The 18,695-nt window shown below is 37.6% G+C and overlaps 2 protein-coding genes across 2 annotated transcripts in view; one reads left to right on the top strand and one right to left on the bottom strand.

The window, feature by feature from the left end:
* LOC135079825 (pupal cuticle protein 27-like) overlaps positions 1-18,695 on the bottom strand; it is a 363,223-nt gene that overhangs the window by 180,736 nt on the left and 163,792 nt on the right. The gene's annotated exons all lie outside the window — the stretch shown is intronic.
* Positions 771-11,413, top strand: LOC135079815 (RNA polymerase II-associated protein 3-like). The gene is made up of 9 exons (XM_063974428.1): positions 771-941; positions 1,198-1,311; positions 2,189-2,308; positions 3,068-3,195; positions 3,803-4,013; positions 5,816-6,160; positions 6,529-6,879; positions 7,331-7,526; positions 9,451-11,413. The coding sequence occupies exons 1-9, from the start codon at positions 807-809 to the stop codon at positions 9,537-9,539; spliced, it is 1,689 nt and encodes a 562-aa protein (XP_063830498.1). The 5' UTR covers positions 771-806; the 3' UTR covers positions 9,540-11,413.

Below are 18,695 nucleotides of genomic sequence, written 5' to 3'. Positions count from 1 at the left end.
GATCGATCGAAAGGTTACGCTGAAGAACGAAAACGCTCAATGAGCGAAGAAGCCAGCGCAGAGTTGGGGTCCATAGATCCAATATTATTTAACTGATTTACTGAAAACAGAAAGAACAAAATAGTTTCGCAATGACAGTGTGACTACAGCAAATACATTTGGTTGACTGTACTTTACTATTAATAAGGTGTAGGTACTTTACCTACACCTTATTAATAGGTATAAAATCTAAGACCTACACACGCCCGGCGCAATAAACTTTTAAAAGTTGGTAAGTATTTAAGTTTTAGTTAAAATATGTAGGACATATGTATTCGTAGGTATAAACGTTATAAACGCGCCATGAACATGGTCATTCATTGCCCGCGCACCTAAGACCTCTTCAAACTTAAAACTTTTTTGTAGTAACGAACCGTCCGTCACTATTAACAGTAACGGTTCGATAACGGCAATGTTAAATCCATAAAGAGCTCCATACGAGAACGCGAACATGGTGGGACATTATTAACAGCATAGTGTTAACGTAACGGCATATAATTTTTAAATGTAGGTAGCTAATAAATATTTTATAGAATACAGTTTTTTATGATCGTAATCGTTTAGATTCATATTTTTATTTAATATAAAATAATAACGTTATTCGTTATTACTACTGGCCACACACAAACAAAGCGCCTGCGCTCAGCCATGACAACGTGAAAAAATGATTGTTTGACAAGTTGACAATCTGACAACCTCAAAAATTGTATTGATCTAACAAACAGGTAAAATTAATTCTTTACGCTTATTAAAAACTGTGCTAAATAATGGAAAAAGCTTTCGAAATTCAAAGGCAAGTGCGCGATAACGTTAAAACCTTCCAAACATACTTGACAGACCTGGATAACTGGGAAGCGGAGATGAAAAGAAAAGAGGCCGCTCTCAACGGTGCTTTTGAGCAGGTTTAAATCAGTTTAAACTCATAAATACTATTTGAAATTGTAATTTGTATGATCTACAGTATTTAGCAGTGTAACTTGGCACTAAACACGTATTATTTGCTTAGTGTTTGTGACAATGTTTTGGGTAGTATCAGAGCCTCACATATATTTGGTCGACGTGCTGTTTTTCCTGATTTTAGTGTTGTTGTACGTATTTACTTTAATACAGTACTTTAGACGTCGGTATATTAACATTCGTGCAATGTTTTGAGGTTAGGATCTCCCGCCAGTTAGAAGTAAGTTGAAAAGAGAAAAGCCCGTTGTTGTGAAAAAGAGTCCAGAGAAGAGGATCTCATCGTTTGACTACAAGGCCTGGGACCAGTTTGATGCTGTGAGTAACCTGTGTTAAGTTTTAACCGAAAAACAGTCTTATTATGAGCCCGGAAAGTGCAATGATGTCCGGAGAAATAAATAATTTAGCAGTATTTATACTGAAATTGGTTTTTTAACTTTGAAATAGGCATAATGTTTGATTTTATGGTCTAACACGAGCTGTCTCAATACAATAAGTATGTGGGTAGTTAGGTATTGGCTTCTAGAAAATGCAGTTGCTGTCCAAGCGAGAATCAGTTTCTATAGAAACATACAATGGATGTTATTGATAAAACAACTCCATGCTTTATTTTCCTTTTCTTTTGAAATCATGAATATTATGATTGGAAAATTTTGCCTACATTAATTTAATTGGTACATTTAAGAACATAAATTCTTTAAAATAATTCAAAGAGAAATTATTTTTTGCTGGTCATCAATGATGATTTATTTTGAACACATTGCATATTCACTTTGGACTTTTAGTTTTATTATTATGTATAGGCATTACAATTAATATTCAAATATTGTATTTTTAAACTGCATTTCCACTGGCACAAAGCCAAGTCAATTCATGTTACTTTTTGCCACATTATCTGAAACTACTAAGTACAATCAACATCATTGATCATGTATCAGTTAATATATTTTTATTACATTGTTCTTGAGTATGTTATTGAAAATACAACACACACAATCATTAAAATTAAAATGATTATTATGAATGAATGCTTGTTATGTTATTACTACTATCATATCACCCGTTGAAAACCAGCGTTGAGGGATCTTTTTGGCACAAAATACCTACCTACGTATATTTTAAAATTGTTATTATTTTTGTTTATTTTGTTCCGAATAAAGATTTTTCTATTTGATTCTATTCTATATCTGTTTAGGACAAAGCATGTGAAGACATCGACATGGCAGAAGTAGGACCTGTATCTTTGGACGGCAAGAAGAGCCAGCAAGTTAAACAAGACAAACTGAGGGAAGAGGCTCAGTATGAGAAGGAGAGAGTGAGTATTCCTGATTTAAACTTAGTAATTTTGCAATGCAAAAGTAACCATTATTCACAAACAATGCTTGCTTAAGTGAAGCAGCAAATCGAACGCACAGCGTCGAATAGAGCTCTGTGATTGGTTCGTGTATCACCCTGTACGTCCACGCGTACTGTGAGCCCTCATAGTAATGTTAGTGAATACGGGCAGAACTCTAAATTACTGACTGACTGAACAGTTTGAGACCCTGGGAAAAATATAGAATAAGTAGGTATTGTCCTTTTGTCCTGGTTTTTCAATCAAGTGACCAGCACATTGTACACAGTTTTAGCAATAAAGATTATTCTATTCTATTCTGGGAAATAGTCTTTCTGTAATAGACTGATTCAGCAAAACAAAACTAAAAGCTAGTAGTAGTATTACCTCATACATTTAAATAAAGTAGAATTTTATTACAAAAAAATAAAACAAATCCCTACTTTAGTGCGAAAACCCTTGTCTCCAAAAAATAATGTTGCTCTCAATCATAAAGCGCTAGCAGAGATCATAATTATCCTATGAATGAGGGTTTTCGTGAATGAAAAAGCCGCCAGATGGCAATACGTAGACGCGTGGTCCAAATGCTCCATGATTGGTTATTTTTGACATGACATTGACAGATATGTCAAAATCCACCAATCACGCAGCAGTCAGACCCCACATCCACGTCCCGCCATCTAGCGGATCTTTCATTCGAGAAAACCCTCATTGATAAAAACTGTAATTGTGTTTTTCCAGGGCAACACTTATGTAAAGAAAGAGAAGTGGGATGAAGCCATACAGTGCTACACTCGAGCTATAGAACTGGTCAAGGACGATGCCATTTACTTTGCCAATAGAGGCCTGTGCTATCTCAAGAAAGACAGGTGAGTTTTAATGAATATTTTATAGTGAAAACCCATTAAGCATAATCTATTTGTATTTCTGAACTAATAAGCCATTTGGATGGTATTTGCTAATTCACTGTTAACTTAAAAGGTCCAGATTGTTTAATTTAAAATTTTCAATCAGAAACAAATAGACAAATCTTTGTAAAATGGCCTTATAATGTAGACTAATAATGTAGATATTTCAAATAATAAATTTATGTAATGTTTTTGAATGAGAACGAAGCATGTAAAAATATCTTTTTTAATGTAAGTATAACTACTTTTAATGGTTTTAATTTAAATGGTAAATTTTAATGGTTACTTTTCTAGTTTAATTATCATAGTCTAGTACCATTCAAGCTTTGCTTAGTTTCAAATTCAAATTCAAAATATTTATTGCTTACTAAGTGGCAATTTGTAATGGTGTAAATTACATAATATACAGGAGCTTAAAAACTTAGTTACCTGGGTGGTATCGCAATAGAGTAGGTGGCTATTTAAACATTAATGGTAGTATTATTAATATTAATTAACTATAATTGGGACTAAGTTTCGTATTGTATAATCCAAGGTTTATAAATACTTCGTATGTTTGTTACTCCAGCCTTCACCAAGCCGAGAAGGACTGCACCGAAGCGCTTCGCCTAGACCCGACCTACGTCAAAGCGTTCCAACGTCGCGCGACGGCTCGTGAACGCCTCGGCTCGCTTCGTGCAGCCTCGCGCGACCTTATGGAGGTGATCAAGCTGGAACCACACAACCATGCGGCTAAACAACAGCTGGAGACTATCAAAACTAGGATGGGGACTAAAGGGGTGAGTGTTTGATAAATATAGATATTATTTAATGCTACAAACGGCTGCAGCAATCAATAGTATCGCGAGCGCCTCGGTTCGTCTCGCGCGACCTTATGGAGGTGATCAAGCTGGAACCACACAACCATGCGGCTAAGCAACAGCTGGAGACTATCAAAACTAGGATGGGGACTAAAGGGGTGAGTGTTTGATAAATATAGATATTATTTAATGGCACAAACGGCTGCAGCAATCAATAGTATCGCGAGCGCCTCGGTTCGTCTCGCGCGACCTAATGGAGGTGATCAAGCTGGAACCACACAACCATGCGGCTAAACAACAGCTGGAGACTATCAAAACTAGGATGGGGACTAAAGGGGTGAGTGTTTGATAAATATAGATATTATTTAATGGCACAAAAGGCTGCAGCAATCAATAGTATCGCGAGCGCCTCGGCTCGTCTCGCGCGATCTTATGGAGGTGATCAAGCTGGAACCACACAACCATGCGGCTAAACAACAGCTGGAGACTATCAAAACTAGGATGGGGACTAAAGGGGTGAGAGAAAAATAGATTTTTACTCAATTAAATAGTCAAACTGCGTACTATGTACCCTGCCCATTGCCACTTCAGCTTGCTAATCCGTCGGGCTATGTCAGCGACTTTGGTTCGTTTACGGATCTCCTCATCTCTGATTCGATCTCGCAAAGTGCAGGGCACATAGTACGCAGAACTGACGGCCGATGGGGCAGAAAGGTTCTGGAATGGAGGCCGCGTACCGCAAAACGCAGCGTGGGACTTCCACCTACAAGGTGGACCGATGACATCGTAAAGGTGGCAGGGAAGCACTGGACGCAGGCCGCTACCAATCGATCAACATGGAAAGCATTGGCGGAGGCATATGTTCAGCAGTGGACGTCCTATGGCTGAAATGATGATGATGATGATGAAATAGTCAAACGGCTGCAGCAAAGGACAGTATCGCGAGTGCTTAGCGCTGCTTCGCGCGACCTCATGGAGGTGATCAAGCTGGAACCACACAACCATGCGGCTAAACAACAGCTGGAGACTATCAAAACTAGGATGGGGACTAAAGGGGTAAGTTAAGTTAAGACGTCCACTGCTGGACAAAGGCCTCCCCCAAGGACTTCCACAGAGACCGGTCCTTCACCAGACCTCCCGCGACCTTCACCAGATCGTCGATCTACCTAAAAGGAAGCCTGCCCACGCTACTTCTTCCGGCTCGTGGTCGCAACTAGAGATGAAACGGATAGTTGTTTGGCCGGATAGCCGGATATCCGGCGGCCGGATAGTTGGCACATTGTCTCGTTGCATGTCGTGACGAGTTTAGCGCCGCACAGGTGCTTCGAACGCGATCAGTGGGTATATTAGTAGACTACACTAGTTACACTTTTCGAAAATCGAATCCGTCCGAATAGAATGTCAGATTTTTCCACTTGTCTAGGGGGCAGATCAATTCGGGCGATTTCGGTTGCTATTGTGAGTGTGTGATTGAATAACGAAAATTAAATTAGTTTACTTGTTGCGTAATCTGACTGAACTGACTGCATGCATCATGTCATCAGACCATCAGTGAAAAAAATATCGCCTTTTTTATTTGGCAATATTTCGACATTAACATATATTTACTATTTATGAATTCGTCATTAGAGTGAATAGCCCAGAAAAAGAAATTAGTTTTTTGTAAGGCATTAATCGCAACTCAAGAACTTTTCTGGCCATCAGCTCTTAGCGATTCTGCGGGCTATGTCAGCCTTGAAGCTCACAGCTACTTACACTAATGACCTAATTTTATTTTTCAGTCCAAATCAAAGTCATCGCCGTCTTCCACACCCATTACGGAATCCAAACCAATCATCACCCCAGCGAAAGCCATTCCAAAGATCATCGAATTACCCGATGAGCCAACTATGCCAGCTCAGAAAAAATTACCAGCGAAGCCAACTCAGAACGTGCCAGTTATGCCAGCACAGAATGTGCCAGTCATGCCAGTACAGAATAGTGCGCCAGCCATGCCAGCACAGAAAAGTCCACTAGTCATGCCAGTGAAGCCAGTTCAGAGTAGTGAGGACAAATGGAAGGATGGCGTTGATGAAGGGATAACGGTGATCAAACCGGTGAAGAAGCCACCCCATTTGCGTTCTAAGGTGAGATTGCTAATCATTATTATGTACCTACACAAAATGCCTGAACAAAACATTATTCTTAAAATTAAAAAAAACTCTTTTTTGAAAACTGTTTATTGAGGTTGCCAGATTTTTTGAACACAGCTTCAAAATAACTTTTTTTTTAAAGAATTATGGCCATGATAGCCGAACGGTGAAGGGGTCGGAGTGGCCGACTCGAGATCCGAGGAACGCGGGTTCGAATCCCACCGCCGCTCGACTATTGTGGTGAGCCCACTCGTAACACAAGCTTAACACGAGGGGCTAACGGGACTATTAGTAATTTGTGAAATACAAATTGCTAATAATCTTAAAAAAAACTTGCTTATCAAACCCTTGTAAAATTTCAGAGAGCGCTTAAACCTGTGTCAATTCAAGAGATCCTACTCGGCAAATCATCCCCTGAAAAACCACCTACCCGCCTAAAAATCGTCGAGCTCGAAGACGAGTTGGCACACGGTGATTCGAACAACAATGAAGCCAAAATAGAAAAGGACAAAGAATCTCGGACCACCGGAGAGAAAGGGAAAGGAGATATGAAGGAGAAAATTTTAACTCCAGAGTCAGTGAAACTGATTGAGGATGCAACGGTGACCGAGAAACTGCTTCAGAATCTGGTTCCACCTACAAATAGTGTTCAATTTATGGCTGAATGGAAGTATTTGAAGGGCAAAGGTGACGCTAGAACCCAGTATTTGAGTGTAAGTATTATTAATTGTTGTTTGGTTCATGTCACATGTCTGACAGTGATGTCAAATTTTTATTAACTTATTTTTATTATTGACTTTTGTCTGCTAGTTCTCCTGTGCTCATAATATTTTTCTCAAGATCTCTACCTACTAGCACAGAATAATAATAAGTACTACGTACAGGTTTTCTTCGCGAAGGTATTTAAAAAAATGTATGCTCAATGCCGTTAACAATATGGTGTAAATTAGCTTGTCTCAAGAGTCGAGCACCATTTTGTTGATAACTGTTGAGGACTTAAAGTATGTTTTTACAAAATGTCGTGATTACTGACGAACTTTAAGGCGCTAATACATTGCTTAGATTTAAAAAAAATACGCTTTATTCTTTCCAATATTGTATTCAGTAACGAACATTACGACAGTATTCATTGTATTTATAAATTGATATAATTATTCCTTACAGATTATAGACCCACACAGAATCCCATCCATCTTCGAGAATGCTCTGGAAAGCGACGTGCTGTCTGATGTCCTAACTACCCTTCACTCCGATATGGCCAAGTTCGGCGCCAAGACTGTCGCCGCCTACCTACAGTCCATGACCAAGGTCAAGCGCTTCTCGGCCTTGGCTATGTTCTTATCGGATGGAGACAAAAAAGGTAAGCAACTACATCAATACTAAGGAGTTAGATTTGGCGAGTGCGGTGCCGCCAAGATCTTGTCAGCCTACCTATGGCCAAGGTTTACGCTTCTTGGCCTTGGCTATGTTCCTATCGGATGGGGTTTAGATAGGTAAATTACCACATATACTGCTACAATACTATACACATTACACAGCTGATCTATTACAAACATTTTATGACCTGTGTATTTACCTGTGATTTCACATTAAAACAATTTGAATTTGAATCAGGTTGATTGATTGTACTAAGGGGTTAGACTTGGCTAGTTCGATGCCAAGACCTTGTCAGCCTACCTATGGCCAAGGTTTACGCTTCTTGGCCTTGGCTATGTTCCTATCGGATGGGGATAAGAAATGTAAGTTACCACATTATACTGCTACAATACTACGGAGTTAGACTTGGCGAGTTCGGTGCCGCCAAGATCTTGTCAGCCTACCTATGGCCAAGGTTTAGCGCTCGCTTCTTGGCCTTGCTTATGTTCTTATCGGATGGGGATAAAAAAGGTAAGTTGCCACATTATACTGCTACAATACTATGGAGTTAGACTTGGCTAGTTCGGCGCCAAGACTGTTGCTGCATACCTACAGTCCATGACCAAGGTCAAGCGCTTCTTGGCCTTGGCTATGTTCTTATCGGATGGGGACAAAAAAGGTAAGTTGCCACATTATACTGCTACAATACTACGGAGTTAGACTTGGTTAGTTCGGCGCCAAGACTGTCGCTGCCTACCTACAGTCCATGACCAAGGTCAAGTGCTTCTCGGCCTGGGCTATTTTCTTATCGTATGGGACAAGAAACATAAGTCGCTACATCACTTATTGACTTGAAAAATTGAAAATTAAGGCCAAAGACTTATTATGGCCAAGTTTAGTGCCAGGACCGTCTCCGCCTACATGCAGGCCTTAGCCAAGGCCAAGACGGTACATCACGATGCACAATATAGCATCTTTATTTTATAAAATGTGTTTTGACTAAGATTTGGCACTCTCATCACTCACTTTATCCTATCCTACTAATATTATAAATGCGAAAGTTTGTGTGGATGTCTGGATGTTTGTTACTCTTTCACGTAAAAACTACTGAACGGATTTTTTTGAAACTACAGTATTATTGTTTATAACCCAGATTAACATATAGGCTATAATTTTTGACGATATGTGACAAACTAAATTTTAATAAATAAATAAGACGTGGGTAAAAAGCGCCATCTATCGTCATTGGTTAAAATATACAGTCAAACAATTTTGACATTAGTAAATATTCATGCGGGGGAAGCCGTTAAACGCCATCTATCAACATCATTAGTAATTAAACGAGGTCTACGTCCACGCGTACGAAGTAGCGGGCGACCGCTAGTGCTGAATAAAGGTATTCTATTCTATTCTACTCACGAAAGTCAAAAAAGGCTATCTTTTAAGGGTCTTTACAAAAAGAGACTGAAAAAAGTGACTGATGCCCGTTTTAAAAAAATAGGGATTGATGGTGAAAACGGGCGTGAGTTTCTTGCGCTGCCTCTTCACAGCACTCGCCTATTTATTTTCCCTTTTAGAGTCCGTTTCTTTTCCGTTAGAGTGACACTGGGGTGTGTAGTCGGCCGTTTGGTGTAGTGGTTCGAAACAGACTACTATTCCGGAGGTAGCGGGTTCGATTCCCGCACAGTACAAACATTTGTGTGCATGAACATATTTGTTTGTATTGGACTGGGTGTTTTACATGTGTAATATGTATGTATTTACAAAAAAAAGTATTAAAGTATGTTTATGTCCGTTGTCTTGTACCCATAGTACAAGCTTTGCTTAGTTTGGGACTTGAACCGCAGTGTAAAATGTCCAAGGATATTTATTATTTATTTATTAAAAGCCTATTTGCAGAAAATTAATGACTCGTTACTTTGTTTCAGTATTGAACGATCTCCTACACCACTGCAAAACGGTTGAGAAGTTGAGCGATGACGCGATCGCCGATCTGAAGAACAAATACGAAATCTGAACGCTTAGGGTACTAGTTAGTTTTTCAAATTATGACATCGTTAGATATTAAAAAGACATGCCTTGAATTCTGAGCTATTTGTGAAGAGATTTTTTTACAGAATTTAATTGGAATAAAAATAACAGCCAAGTATTTATTTTAAGCTTGAGTATACTATTCATTATAAATGGCAGAGAGAGTATGACATCACTTATCGCAAGCAAATTTGAGCGTTAATACTTTTTTATTTTTAAAGCCAGTCAGATTGTTATACTAATGTATTTGAAATGAAGTCGGTATTATGAAAAACTAGCTGACCCGGCGAACTTTGTTCCGCCTTAATGGCAATAAATAATTATTTCGAACGGGATGAAAAGTATCCTATGTCCTTCTCCTGGCTCTAAACTACCTCCCTGACAATTTTCAGCTAAATCGGTTCAGCCGTTCTTGAGTTATAAGTGGAGTAACTAACACGACTTTCTTTTATATATATAGATTGTTTAGACTACTTTTTTCTTTCATTCATATTGGTTTCCTTTGATGATGTGTTCATATCGGTTTTGCGGCCTATTCTAAAATTATTTTCTCTCCACGAATAGTTTTATCAAATAAAAATAAATAGTAACTTGATTATAAAAATAGCAGCTCTATTAATCGTGGCTAAGGTATCAATGACTGCACTTCTACATTTCATGGCATGTCTTTTTAAAATGGTTGGGTTACACTTATTTGTGATGATTGCGAAAAATATAATATTAATTTACCGTTATTAAGGTTTTTGGTAATTAAAAAAGTACAGTTAAACCTTGTAGTCTCAAATAAAAATAGAACAATTAGTTATAGTTGATATTATTATATTTTTCTATGTGAATAAGTGTATACCACCCTAACCATTTTCCGTGGTCTATCTACTAAAGCCCGGTCCGTGAGCACGTAGAATTTTGTCCAATGACCCCTAGATACCCATCCTTATCGCTCGCGCGTAATTATATTGCTGTCGCGACTGTGCGACGCGCGCCCGCAGTGAGTGTGCGAGCGCGACAGCAACATAATTACGCGCGAGCGATAAGGATGGGTAGCTAGGGGTCATTGGACAAAATTCTACGTGCTCACGGATTTACACACCTATAGTCTGGCTATAGGTGTGTAAATATTTTTTGTATTTCTGTAGAATTTAGCCTAGGCGCAGACCACCGATTTTTTGTCGGCCGATAGTTTAGTCGGGCAGTTAATCAGTATGGGCATGTATGGAAGTGCGCACATTACACAGATTGATTCTTCATACAAATTAGATCGGGCCCAACTATCGGCCGACTAAAAATCGGTGGTCTGCGCATAGGTTTAGAGTAATAATATTTCAGATTACACTTTACGTTAGGTTTATTGAACGAGAAAAGTAGGTGCTGTAACGATTTATTTTTATACCGTATCACTTTGTTAATGTTGGGCTAAGATATCAAAATAATTTAGTAGATTTTTAACGATGCTATGAACACTTTTTTTGCTATCATGACCCAAGGATGAAAACTGTTTCTGTATTGTTTAAAATAATGTTATCGTATCATAATTTTACTTTGAAAGTTTCCATCCTTAGCTGCTATATTAAATTCTGAGCGATTTATCTTCTATTTTTTTTATTAATTTCGGGACAAACTTCACCTTCACTAGTTTTTATTGGCGGTCAAGCTGTAGATCCTGGCTACTCAGGAGTTGCAGCGGTAGGAACGAGAGGTGGGAATATTCCCGTTTATTGTCTTGGTTTAGTAGATAAATCACAGGAAAGTGGGAAGTCAATTGTCATTTGTAGTTTTCTTTATAATTGGTGCAAGGAAGTGTTTTCAGTTCTGTGATTATTTTGTTTAATTGATTAAGTTCTAATAAATATTGTAATTAAATTCAAGTTGTTTTTGTCAATTATACCTTTAGAAATGTAATTTGGTAATTTATATCTCATTGAATTAACTCTCAACTTACTTTTTCCATAACCTAACCTTATACGTATTTACCATAGGTATTTACGGTCTTTTATCTATGTATAGATGACCTAAATTGAACTGTCCCACCAAACTCATTGACAGGGGGACGCCACCATCGTTCAACTTTATAGATGACCCACGCTGAACCACAGAATAAGTAATAGTACAGGTACAGAAGGATTACTCCGCAAGACGATTTAAATAAATGCGAGTCTTGCTACGACGCGATACAGTGGAATTCAGCTCGCACAGCACTACGTACCTACAATTTTATTCACCTACAAGTTTTGTCTCTTTCTATCGCGTGCCTCTGAACTCTTCTTACGCTGTAAGGGTTGCTGTCTAGTGAAAAAATAATTAATCTACTTATTTGTAATGAGGTACGTATGTAGGTAAGTATGCATTCATTATGGAAAACCTTGGGAGAGGCCTTTGTCCAGCAGTGGACGTCATTTGGCTGAAACGAACGAACGCATTCTGAGCAGTAGTCATAGTAGGCTAGGTTCCCATACTATCCTAAGAATTATTGATTACCTACATGGCCAACATACCTTTCAGCATCTTTGGGAAGCGAAAAAAAAAGATAAATCCGGTAGATTTCTTTTCGAATTTAAACACCCGAACGCCGCACAATATTTCTTTCTCTTTATGTCCATTTTTAAATAATACTTCGATCATAGAATTATAATCATACTACAACGCACGCCAGTGTCCTGACGGGCGCGCGCGTGACTCTCGACTGATATAATACCCGCCGGCGGGGCGCTTCGCTGTAATAGGTCAGGGTATGGAAACTTCCATACAACGGTCATCGAAGTGAAACTTGCTTCCAAACAGCGACATCGGTGAATAAATTCAAATACTTTTTAACTACCCTAAAACGCTCTAGATGTCGCTGCTCCTGTTTCCTTCATATTTTTATTTTTTTCTTAATTAAAATATATTTGAGAATATTGTTAATTACAATGTGAAAACTTTTTTTAAATGAAATTAATTTGTTTTAATTTAAAACTGAACATTGACATTTTTGTTATAATTTACATAATAGAGTAGTAGAAATTACTATTTAACATATGGCAACATTGTTTTTCCTCCAAAATGGCCGGTGTTGTTTTTGTTATGTTAAATGCATTCTTGTTTTCTTAGCCATCATTTAAGTTTTCTGTGGCCCTATTAAAGTATTGAAGAGTCGTCGAGTCAAATTCAAGTTCATTCCTTCGTACCTGCTGCTGTTCAGTGGGTCTAGACAAAGTGCAAATTTTAATCGCAAACCAGTCGAAAAGTGGTCGAAAAGCCCCTTTTTTGTATGGAGTTTTGACGGATTCGATTTTCGATTCGATCAAAAAGTGCGTTTTGTCTAGGGGGGCTGGTTCATCGGAGTTTTGTTCGTTCCTTCGTGAATCGCGAAGAAACTTTCTGTTAAGTTCACAAGTGATCTGAGTTTTCTCAATGTGCAAATGCTTTTTTAGTGTTGTTGAAAACTTTGCGAAAAGACGCTTTTGGTGTACAATATTATGTGTGTTCATAAATAAAGTAAAATTATTAAATTCAAAAGTTTTTGTTTACTTATTTGCATTTCCATGTGCAATGTAGAATTTTTCCAAATCCATTGTTTTGAAAATAATACAATACGTACACCATAAAGATAAATATTTTCAAAATAATGGATTTGAAAAAATTCTACATTGTACATCATAAAAACAATAATTCTTTGAAGGTTATGAGGGCCTATGTGTGCGTGAACTGTGTGTATGTGTGCGTGGACTTTATGTATGTATGTGTGCGTGTACTATGTATGTATGTGAGCGTTACGTACGTAGGTTAAGTACAGGGAATTTAACACCAGGCTGTCAATTAGTAGGCTCAAAAATTTGACAGAGAGGGTTCTCTATTTCCTATGTATTACTTTTCTCTATGGTGTAGGTATAGTTCCAAAATACTGAACAGTCCTATGCATGACATTGACAGTGGGGCGCCACCGTCAATACCGGATCGCTGGTTCAGATTTTTGCCATGTTGGAAACCATATACTTAGTTGAACGATGGTAGCGCCCCCCTGTCATTGAGTTTGGCGGGACAGTTCAGCGTGGGTCATCTATAATTATCGGATGTAGCGCGCGGAGTGAGCCAGGCCTGCCCCCCTAGACAAAACGCACTTTTTGATCGAATCGAAAATCTAATCCGTCAAAACTCCATACAAAAAAGGGGCTTTTCGACCACTTTGCGACTGGTTTGCGATTATAATTTGCACTTTGTCTAAACTCTCTGGCTGAACTGTCCCACCAAACTCAATGACAGGGGGGCGCTACCATCGTTCAACTATATGGTTTCCAACATTGCAAAAATCGGAACCAGCGATCCGGTATTGACGGTGGCGCCCCACTGTCAATGTCATGCATAGGACTGTTCAGTATTTTGGAACTATAGTGTCCAAATGGTTTCCAAACACGGCAAAAATCGGAACCAGCGATCCGGTATTGACGGTGGCGCCCTCCTTTTAATGTCACTGATGGGATTTTTATAACTTCTAAAGTTGGACAATAATTGTGGAAATACACAGGATGTCAAAATGACAACATTTCTTGAAATCTTGAATTTTAATAATTTTGTTGTTTGAAGCTAAAAGTGAGTCTTTAGTCGCGTTTTACTACATAACCTTTCGATGGCACAGAAAAATTAAACCACTGCTACACCGAGAATAAATAACAAAAGTTTGTGATCTTTGACCAAGTTTTAAACACTGAAAAAATCCAGATAATGTCCAAAATGAGGCGACCATCCAGAAGCTATTTTTGCTTCCTCATACTGCTATTCTTCGTCACCAGCTACGTGCTATCCAGCTTCATAATAGTGTGCTATAGGGACGAAGCAGCGAAGTATAAGTTATTGGCGTACCTGACGGAGTATTTCAATCCTGATGATAACTATTATAGAGAAAAGCTACAAAATTATATTTAAATTTTGTAAGTTTATTATATTTTTTTGCAATTTGTACCTATACGGCTTTTATTCGCATAACTTGCGCCTCTAAAGGGCACTATCGAGATCGAAAGAGGCGAGAATATCTATAGTCCGGTCGCCGAGCACGTAGAATTTCGTCCAATGACCCCAAGCTACCCGACCTTATCGCTCACATGCTCGGCTACCGGGATTTATAGATCATCATCTTTTCTTTAGATGCTAAGTATACCATAACAGAAAGAACTAATAAGCTTCGTATTTTATTTTTAACGTTATTTTTTTATTTATTTTCACCAAGTTAAACTATCTTTACAGGTCAATAACCTAATGCGATAGCATAAATTATTTTGTAGGCAGGTACACTATATCTACTTACACTAACTACCTACTTATAACTAACAATATAATGTTGGTAAACCAATAAATAAAAATAAAAATAAAAAATAAAAAATAAAAAGCGCGGCTCTTACGAATTCACTCAATTTTATGTGCATGATTCATTCGAGTCAGTTTGGAGCAAGGAATTAAAATCGTAACACCCACTAACGCCCCCAGAGCTTTCCAGTTAAAGTAACGGAAAATCCCTAGCAAAACACAAGGCAAATTTCCTAAAAAAAACTTTTAGTCCGTCAATGAATTATCAAAAAATATAGGTATTTTAAGAAATATTGGACACGCAAGTATATTTTTATTTGTCAATCAAACAAGTAATTACGAAGTTATGATGCGTTGAAGTTCAGCGTAACGTCCCAAAGTGCTACACTTAAGCACGCCTTGACGTCACAGCCTTCCTCCTTTGAACTTTGTTTCTTTCAATTTTCATTAGTTTGAAAAAGTGAAAAATACGTGTCGATTATTTTTGATAAGTTAACTGACGGACTAATTCAAACTTGCTTTTTTACCCAGGAAACATCTTTATAATTAAAGTTAAGACAGCCTCCAACAAATCTATTTCTACGAGCACCCACAAGACTTCCATTATACGTTATTGCAAACGACAGCAGCGATCACTCGTAGAGACAAAACACCTATGAGAGAGATATTTTTGCGTTAATTGATTTTCTCAAGCACGCAGTATACGGAGTTATTGGAGGCGGCCGATTCATTAGAACGGCATTCTAGTGATGTGGCGTTACGATGATATTATTTTCTATCTCATGATATTTAATAAATAAATAACTACTGATTTTTATAAACTTGGTCTGTGATGGATTGAATAGGTATCTAAGTTGAATTGTAGGTATTATTTAAGTATTTATAGAGTACGAACACTAATAATTTAGGAGTGACAAGGGAATCCCCGACGGATTCCGTAATCCGTCAGATTGTTACGCAGTTTGTTCAGGTGTGACGGTAAGAAGAGATCACAGAAAAAGCATCAGATTCAACTGGAAACCTTACATTATAAAACTATAGCTTAGAATTTGGAGCCTTTGCGATTTGTCAAGGCGTTTTCCGCTACGCTACAACGCAGCGCCAAACGCGACAAAGAAAAGAAATAACATTGAAATATCAAGTTATTGGTTTCCCACCCCTAGTCTTATAACGTGTGAGGCGAAAATATTATTTTTTCGTGAGACGGAGGTAAACATCAGCCTATCTCGTTTGTTATGTTTTTGTGTTCATAACTGCCGAAGTAAAGTGGTGAATTTTTATTGATCGGTAAACTTAATTTCACCAAGAAAAATATTGTGAAATCTGTACAAAAACAAAATTTTATCCAATATTTTACTTAGATCATTTTTATAGCTTATATTAAGAGTCTTCAATAATATTGAAAAGAAAAGACTGAACAGAGTAGGTAACCTAACCAATATCTTGGTAGCTGACAGGTACCTAAGGACAGTCGCCCGGTAAGCAAACGATACTTACGCCCGTATTTACAAACGATGCTTGCTTAAGTGAAGCAGCAAATCGAACGCACAGCGTTGAATTGAGCTCTGTGATTGGTTCATGTGTCACCCTGTGCGTCAACGCGCATTGTGAGACCTCATAGTAATGTTTGTGAATACGGGCGTTACTTAAGTTGTGTGAGCGAAATCCTTAAAAGGCTGTTTGTTAGGGTTCTATCTTACGAATATTAATCTTATCTTATCTTACTAATACTTATTATAAATGCGAAAGTTTGTGTGGATGTTTGTTACTCTTTCACGCAAAAACTAGTGAACGGATTTTGATGCAACTACAGTATTATTGTTTATAACCCAGAATAACATATAGGCTATATTAATGGCAATCTGTGACGAACTAAATATCAGGCGGGTGAACCCGCGGGAAAAAGCTAGTTGCAAATAAATGAACGACTCGCATAATGTAGGAAGCCTATTAAAACATTTAGAACTATTGTTACTATTAGAAACTAAGGTAAGTAAGCACCTAGTTTTAGGTACTTATAATTAGGTACCCACCTAGAATGTATTCATAGAGGCAATGACCCGAAACCTACCTACTAATTAACGACCCAGTAAACTTTATTAACACCTCGAGGTATGTACATTTGAACATCAAAGATAAGTATTAATTGAATTTGTGTAAGTAGGTTAGGTAAGTAATTATGATAAAATATTAATGAAGGCAGCGCGAGCCTGTAACATTTTCTTTAATAAACCTGGAGGAAGAAATATCTATTAATATCTCCAAGAAAAGACAATTCGGATATCCAGACATATCAATTCTCCATAATGATTAATGGGTTCAGATAAAAAAATATCTGAATGCGTTTGGTGGTTTCCTTACGTACGATTAATTTCCGTTAATTAAAGATAAAAGTTATAAGATTATTGAGAGTTAGAAAGGAAATGTAGATTTAATAGTTAATTTAAATAGCTACAAATTATTATCTATAATTCCTTGTTATTTTTTTAACAAGCATTATGTCTAAATGCCTTCCTGTGGTAGGTTCCTATTATTCTTTGAAATATCTTCCAAAAATAAAATAAAAAGTTCAGAGTAAAAATTTATTTAAGACACGCAATTGTCATCTCCTTTTATTAATTTAAAAGTCACAGAGCTGATGCCATAAATAAACTTATAAGAAAAATATGACTACCTTTGTGTTTACAGTTTATAATAATGTTAAAGTCAATAAACCATCCACTTTATGAATAGTAAGTACACGTTCATGATAATCAGAAAGCTATTAAAGTAAAACACAGTGACTGTTACGGAAAATCGACCAGAATATTTGATAATCAACTTTTAAAAAAAATAAAACCGACTTCAAATGCGTGAACACAAAAAAAACTAAAAATTAAAAATATTGCGTATAAAAAAGTTCATCCCCAATTTTCCACCCTTGGGGGTGAAATATTTTCTTCAAATTCGCATGAAACCACCCTTTTGATAATACCTATTCAACAAAAAATTAATCGTTCAAATTGATTAATAATCGGCGGAGATATTGCGTATAAAAAAGTTCATCCCCAATTTTCCACCCTTGGGGGTTGTTTTTTCTATTATTAAATTTAAATGGGACCACCCTTGAGGTATTACCTATACGCCGAAAAAAGATTTGTTCAAATCGGTTCATAATTGGCGGAGTTATCGCGTAACAAACATAGAAAAAAAAAAAAAACATACGGGTCGAATTGAGAACCTCCTCCTTTTTTGAAGTCGGTTGAAAACTGGTAGAGCTCAGTTGCTTTCAGCAGAATTTTCAGTGCAACATAAAAATGTTCGTGCAGAAAAACGCTTTTGACACTTTGACCCCAATTAATCGGCTTTTAAGAATATTTTCTTTAACGAGAAAGACGAAGGTTAATGCTAAAAAACTGAAATGAAACCTATTTTCAATCAGAATGGTTGGAAGTAAATTTTAGATGATACTATCCTTGAATTGATTTCAGCAGGACCCTAAGATCTGGCTTCCACCAAAGTGGAGAACAGACGAGATGTGTTTGAATCAATCCTCATCATTTCAGCCATAGGACGTCCACTGCTGAACATAAGCCTCACCCACATTTCACGGTTGGTAGTGGCCTGCATATAGCGCCTTCCTGCTACCTTTGTGGGGTCGTCGGTCCACCTTATGGTCCTCCTCTGCGCTTTTCGGTACGTGGCTTCCACTACAGAACCTTACTACCCCATCTGTCAGTTCGCCCCGGCCGAATATCTTAAACATAATAATTATTTTTCTAAAATTACAGATGAATCAATGAGGAGCACTCTTGAGTTCCGTGAGCTAGTCAACTCCCAAACCCTTATAGTTCTCTGCTTTCGACTTCTACTGGCTAGACTACTA

Source organism: Ostrinia nubilalis, chromosome 17, assembly GCF_963855985.1.
Source record: "Ostrinia nubilalis chromosome 17, ilOstNubi1.1, whole genome shotgun sequence".
NCBI lineage: Eukaryota > Metazoa > Arthropoda > Insecta > Lepidoptera > Crambidae > Ostrinia > Ostrinia nubilalis.
The sequence above is the reverse complement of the archived record's forward strand: the minus strand, read 5'-3'. Positions and strand labels throughout refer to the sequence as shown.